The sequence below is a fragment of the Ailuropoda melanoleuca genome, chromosome 4, assembly GCF_002007445.2.
Source record: "Ailuropoda melanoleuca isolate Jingjing chromosome 4, ASM200744v2, whole genome shotgun sequence".
NCBI classification, from domain to species: Eukaryota; Metazoa; Chordata; class Mammalia; order Carnivora; family Ursidae; genus Ailuropoda; species Ailuropoda melanoleuca.
The window spans coordinates 522,401-528,501 of record NC_048221.1 but is presented as its reverse complement, the minus strand read 5'-3'; the positions used below and the strand labels follow the sequence as shown (position 1 = coordinate 528,501).

Below are 6,101 nucleotides of genomic sequence, written 5' to 3'. Positions count from 1 at the left end.
CGGGCCCGGGCCCCCACCTCCTGCAGGAAGCTCTGTCTGCAGTTGTGCACGATCTTCTGCAGGCCTTTGGCGAAGTCCATCTCTGCGGGGGAGTGGTGTGAGTGCAGGGCCGCGGGGGCGGGCCCCACCACAGCCCACCTGGCCGCCCTTACCCAGCGCCGTCCGCTTCTCCAGGTAGCCGATGAGGTCCTTCATGTACCTGGCCATGTTCTTGGCGTACTGCAGTGCCGCGTCCACGCCCCCCTCACAGCGCTGCAGGAGCATGTCCACCTCCTCGGGGGCCAGGCAGCCTGCGGGCCACCCGCTTAGCCCGGCCCGGCACCCCCAGCCCTCCCCACCGGTCCCCACCCGTCTGCGGCTCGGCTCCGGGGACGCTCACCCGCCTCGCAGTCGTCCGTGCTGGGGGCGGCGCCCTCGCTGCCGGGGCCGTACAGGTTCTCCATGGTCTGCGCCCCAGAGACACAGGGGAGTCTGCCGCATGCTGGGCTCTGTTCGATGCCCGCCCCGCAGGAGAGCGCCACCGCCCCCCACCCCGGACGGAGGAGACAGGAATGCCCCCCCCCCACCGCGCCAGCCTGGCCCCGTGCAGCGCGGCATCCAGGCCGTCCCTGCTCACCTGGCTGGGGTCCCCAGGGGGCACTGACAGGAGAGTGCTGCTGTCCACCTCCCCCATGAGGAACTCGGACACACTGCAGGGCAGGGCAGGGTCAGCGTCAAGAGACACACGGGCCCTGCGCCTCCAGCCCCGCTCGTAGGCCCCACGGTGCTCAGGTGCTCACGTGTTGCTGAAGGAGACAGCGATGGTCTCCAGGGCCTTCTCAAACTCCTGCTTGTCGGACTCATTGTTGCACTCATAATGGAAGCCTGGTGGGCAGAGACAAGGATGAGGGGGCTTGGCCCGTGCCGGGACGTGACCACCCCCGCCCGTAACTAAGTGAAGGGAGCCCTTAGCCCAGGGGCAGCACGAGATTGCTATGCATCCTTCGAAACACGCTTCAAATGTCCCTTCCTCCAGGAAGCCCTCCGGGGGCCCCCAGAGTCATCAGGGCCCTGCCTGGGGCCGGCTGACCTCTGATCTTGGCGATGAGGGAGCCGGCAGCAGTGAGTGTCTCCACGGTGTTCAGCAGCGGGTACTTGCTGATGACCTGGCGCATCACGCGGAGGGTCTCACCCAGGTACTCGTGGGCCAGTGGCCGGCGGGCCTCGAGGAGGTCTGCGGGGCAGAGCGGGTGTGAGCAGGGAGGAAGCACCCGGCCCCAGGGAAAGCCCGCTTGCTGCCTCCTCAGAGCTCCCAACCCCAGTGGGGAGACAGGCAGAGGAGGGGAGGGCAGCTGCCCGAAGCTCACTGTGGGACCCCAGGAGAAGCACAGGCCTCTCTGGGCTCCTGGCCAGGTCCGCAAAGTCCAGACCACAGGTTACGCAGTCCCTTCTGCTCAGGACACCCTTTGTGTCCTTCCAGAGAGCAAACTGCTTGTCCTGCAAGTTGCAGTCCTGGTGCCCTCCTCCTCCATGCAGCCCTCCAGGCCCCATTCCTGCCACAACCTCTCAGGACTGCTCAAGGTTCTGCCAGCCGCCAACCGCCCCCCCAGCCATTATGTACTCTCCCCTCATTTTGCAGATGGGGAAACTGAGGCACAGAGAGGGGAAGTCATTTCTCAAGGATGATGAAGCTTTTCCGTCTACACTGCCTCTGAAGGCATGAGAACTCCAGACAGGAGGACCCTGCTTGGCCTTGTCTTGAGGGCAGTGGGGGGTCATTGAAGGTGCTAGAGCAAAGCAGGGTCAAGGTCAGATCTGTGTCCTCGAATGTGGCCTTAAATGGCCTCCACACACAGTTGGGTTTTTTTTCGTAAGATTTTATGTTTAAGTGAGCTCCACACCCAGTGTGGGGCTCCAGCCCACAAGCCTGAGATGCAGTGTCGCACGCCCCCCTGATGGAGCGCCGGGCGCTCCGCCACAGACAGTCTTCGTTAGAAAAAGGCCGTGCGAGCAGGTGACGCGGGGTGCACGAAACACCCCGTCTGGTGGAGACGAGACCGTAGGGGTGCGTGGAAGGGAAGGACCGACTGCAGACGGGGACGCGGCGGGGGGACTGGTGTCCTCTGACTCCTGCCTGATAGACGACGCTGCCCTTTTTCGGCACTGAGGACCCCCACTGAAAGTCCCCACCGGGGAGAGCTCCGCCCGGCCCCTCAGGCTCCGGCGCCATCCAGGGAAGGCTGGGCCATGCCCCTTCCCGGCCCGTCCTTCTGCGCCCACCTGACCCTGACCCGCGCAGCCCAGGTGCTCCCAGCCGGGTGGGGGGGCCCTGCAGTGTCCCCCACCTTGGGCCTCACTGTTCTTGCAAGCGTCACCATGTGCCGAGAACGTCTGCTACAGCCGGCTACCCCGCAGGCCCCGTGAAGGCCCCGTTTCACAGATGAGACACCTGAGGCTTGGGGGAGGAAGCCCAGCAGAGGAAGCGCCAGACTCAACCCACATCCTCTCTTCCAGGTGGCCCAAAGCGGGTGGAAGGGTGCCCTGCCCTGTCCCAGCTCCCGGAGGAGGACGCTCTCAGGCTCAGCTCCGCCCAGGCCTGGCCTCCAAGGAAGCGCAGGGATCGGAAAGGAACTGAGATTAGAGAGTTTCCCCAGGAAGCCACTCTGCCCCCCCCCCCGCCCGGATCAGATAACCCTGGGGGGCTCCCACCTCCCGCCCAGCAGGGGCCAGGCCTCGGAGAGGCCACTAGGGCGCTGAGGTCAAACCCCAGCTCTCCTGGCCCCTCCTTGGCCAGGAGAGCTGGGGGTCAGGGCCCCACGAGGGGCCTCCGATTCCTGATGTCCTGGTGTGCGGAGCAGACGCCTGACGGGAGCAGGGCCAAGCGCCAGGCAGGGTCCTGGCACTGCGGTTTTTGGGAGGAGTGGGCAGTGGCCGCAGGCTGCGCACGACGTGCCAGGGACAAACAGGAAGCAGATGAAAATAACTCTGCAGGAAGCTGGGCTGTCAGCGCCGCATGGAGGAGAAAACGGAACTGCCATCCCAACAGGCCACTCGCCTGCGGCTCACATGCCGGTCCTGACCCCTCGTCCCTCCTGGATCCCTCACCGGCCAGGCCTTAGCCCCGCTCCGGTCCGCATGGCTCCAGCGTGCCCGGCGTCTGCTCCAGCATGCTCTATGGCTACCCATGGCCCTCAGGAGAGCAGTTGGGGACCCTCAGCCCACGGTTCTCCACGCCTTCAGCTTCACGCACTTCCTACACCAGTGGAGCCCCAAAACTTGTTCCCCCAACGCACCTCCGGGTTATGTCTCTGAGCCTGTACTCATGATGTCCCTGGGCCTCAGCGCCTTTCTTTGCTCGTGGCCTCCGAACTCCTACTCAACCCTCAGGGCCCTGGCCGCAGTGGCATCGCCTTTGGAGCCTGCCTGGGCCCCTCCCTCTACCCTGCCTTGACCCTGCAGGATCTGAGATGGCCGTGTCTGGTCTGCCTTCCACCCGGGCCTCGGGGTCCCTGCCGCGTCTCACCGTCACTCAGGACACACTCCTTGAGCTTCTCAAGGACCTTGGCAAAGCGGGCCACGTCAGTCAGCAGGTGGGAGATGTCCTCCACGGTGTCAGGGCAAGGGCCCTCGATGGGAAGCTCGGCGGGGCTGGCTGCGGCCAGTGGGCTGCGGTGGCCCCGGCCCAGCGTCCAGGAACTGGCCCCAGACAGCGGGAAGCCAGCAGCGCTGGCGTGGCGGCTCAGGCTGGTGGGCCGTTTGAGGGTGCCCGTGGCCTTGGCATTTGAGGCTGCACTTGGTGGCTCCAGGGTGGGTCCAAGGGACACTGCATCAGCCCCCTCTTTCCTGGACAGCTCCTAGGAGGGTGGGGCGAGCTGGTGACCAGGTGTTCCAGCCCAGGCACTGCCTCAATTTCCCCAGAAACGAAGTGGGGGCTTTGGAGGGTCTTTGGCCTGACCCCACGGGGATCAGAGGTCAGAGGGCCGAGATTTGGTGCCCTGCCCCGCCCACACCTGTTACCCAACATCCTCTTCCCCAGAGCTTTCACAAACAACGGTCTCTGCCCAAACCACAGCCAGGGGTGGGGCCTGTGAGGGCGCGGGGGAGGGGCACCCCACTTCCTGGTGGAGTAGGGAGGTCCAGAGGGGGTCCTCAGCCCTTGTAGCCCCCTCCAGGCTGCTGCAGACACCCGTACTCCCTGGTAAAGACACTTCTGTCGATTCCCGTACCCCTAAGAGTCCTGCAGACGCCCAAGTTCCACAGACACCCCCGAACCTGGTAGCTCTCCAGACCCCAGAGATGCCCCCCACGCCCTACACCCAAGGGTCCTGTTCTGGGCCCTGCTGCCCTATAACCCTTCAGCCCCCTGGCCGCCCCAGAGCTCTCACCTCCCACGGCACCGCTGCCCCCAGATTCCCTGACCACCGCCCTGTGGTCCCAGACCCAATGCCGCCCCCACCCTGGCACCCTCCCGCCTCCTGCCTCGGCCCCACAGCGAGCCCCGGTCGACGCGGTGGGATGCAGTGGTCAGCCCAAAGGGCTCCTACCGTGAGCTGAACGCCAGGGTCCCGGCCTGTCCTGCGTGGCCCATGCAGTCCAGCCCGGTAGGGGCTGTAGCTGGTGTGAGCCCCCCGCCGCCGGCCCAGCATGGAGCCGCTGGGCCCTGGGCCCCCAGCACTGGGCGCACCCCTGTGCCCTTGCTGCCTGGGTGTTTCTCCAAGGTCCCCGCCCGCTCTGCACTCCCCAGAGAGGCTCACTCACCCCCAAGGGCTGTGGGCTGGGGCTTCCCGCCCGGTTCTTTTTCGAGATGGAAGGGGTTTTCATGAGCTCCCGCTTCTTCCTGGAGAACATGGCGGGGCCCGGGGCCAGTGGCCCAAAACAGGCAGGCTGGGGTCTGGCAGGCTGGGGGTCTCAAGGCTGCAGCTCTCAATAGTGGCCGCTTCAGGCCCACATTGTCTGGCCTCCCCCTCCCCAGCTGTCAGGCCCACGTGACAGGCCTGGCCCTCATTGGCGGGCCCTCCCCCCCCACAGGAAAAGGCCTCCGGAGGGAGGCAGTGCCTGTGACTGGTGACGCAGACCGGCCCCCCCACCGGGGGCCTCAGCCTGCCCCTCCACACAGTGGGCTTGAAGGTGGGGTCCCAGGTCCCACCCCCAGCTTCGGCTCTCAGGAGCTCTGCGCATGTGCTGGCCCTGGCCCCCTGGCGCATGGAGGGGGGGCACGCGGCGGCTGACTGCAGGGGTGCAGACCCTCAGTCAGACACGCCCAGATGCCACTGAGTGGACGACGACGTGCAGGGACCTGGACAGGTGCGCAGACGTCAGGAAGCTCGCCCGTGAAACTGACAAGCCAGAGCTGCTCTCTGACCCTGGGCATGGACACCTGCTATCCAGCAACCACCCTGCCCCGTCCTCCCTTCTCTGAAGAGCTGGTGGCACCCCAGCCCTGACCCTGCAGTCCAGGGACACACACGGAGCAGCAGGCATGCCAGGTGGAGATCGTGCCTGCGGCCCCCACTCCGCAGCAAGCTGGGGCCTCCATGGTGCACGGGGACCCCTGCCTCCTCCCCAACCCTCACAACCACCTCTTAGAACCCCCTCTTCCCCATTCTTCTCCTTCTGGAGTCCCACCCCCAAACCCAACCCCTCTACCCTCCCTAACACCGCCGCCCACTGACCTCTGCTGGGAGGGGTGGATCTCCACAGCACAGGGCCCACAGACCACAGCCCCGGGTGCCAAAGCCGGCTCTCCAGGCCCGGGTCCATCCACAAACCCAGCTGAGAAGGCCCTTGAGGATCCTTTGCCCACCACTCATTGCTCTGGGGCCTGGTTTCAGGGGGTGAGGGCTGGCTGGAAGTTTCTGGCCTGGTCAGGAGGCCTGGGGTCTGGGCTACCCCCGCAGGGCTCCTCCAAGCCACCCAGAACATTCCCAAGCCTTGACCTCATGCCCACTTCATGACCAGGCACTCACAGGGACCGCCCTGAGCCAACAGACCCACGTGGGTGTCCAGGCTCTTAGGAAGTCCCCGAGTGCATGTGAGACCCCCCCCCTCAGCGCCCAGCCCAGCACAGAGGCCCTCACAGCTGGGGGTCCGGCCAGACTCTCACAGGCACACACTCGGGAGCA

At 66.0% G+C, this 6,101-nt stretch overlaps 1 protein-coding gene across 5 annotated transcripts in view; it reads right to left on the bottom strand.

The window, feature by feature from the left end:
- ARHGAP45 (Rho GTPase activating protein 45) overlaps window positions 1-4,968 on the bottom strand; it is an 11,671-nt gene extending 6,703 nt beyond the window's left edge. Inside the window, exons 1-8 of one of the 5 annotated variants that reach the window (XM_034657358.1) lie at window positions 4,738-4,968; window positions 3,503-3,833; window positions 1,070-1,213; window positions 780-864; window positions 617-689; window positions 380-446; window positions 153-290; window positions 18-82 (exon numbers count right to left, since the gene is read on the bottom strand). In XM_034657358.1, the coding sequence (XP_034513249.1) occupies window positions 18-82; window positions 153-290; window positions 380-446; window positions 617-689; window positions 780-864; window positions 1,070-1,213; window positions 3,503-3,833; window positions 4,738-4,827 (993 nt within the window). In that variant the 5' untranslated portion in view covers window positions 4,828-4,968. The other 4 variants (XM_034657360.1, XM_034657357.1, XM_034657359.1 and 1 more) reach the window with 4 other exon arrangements.
- Window positions 4,969-6,101: the final 1,133 nt, after the last annotated feature.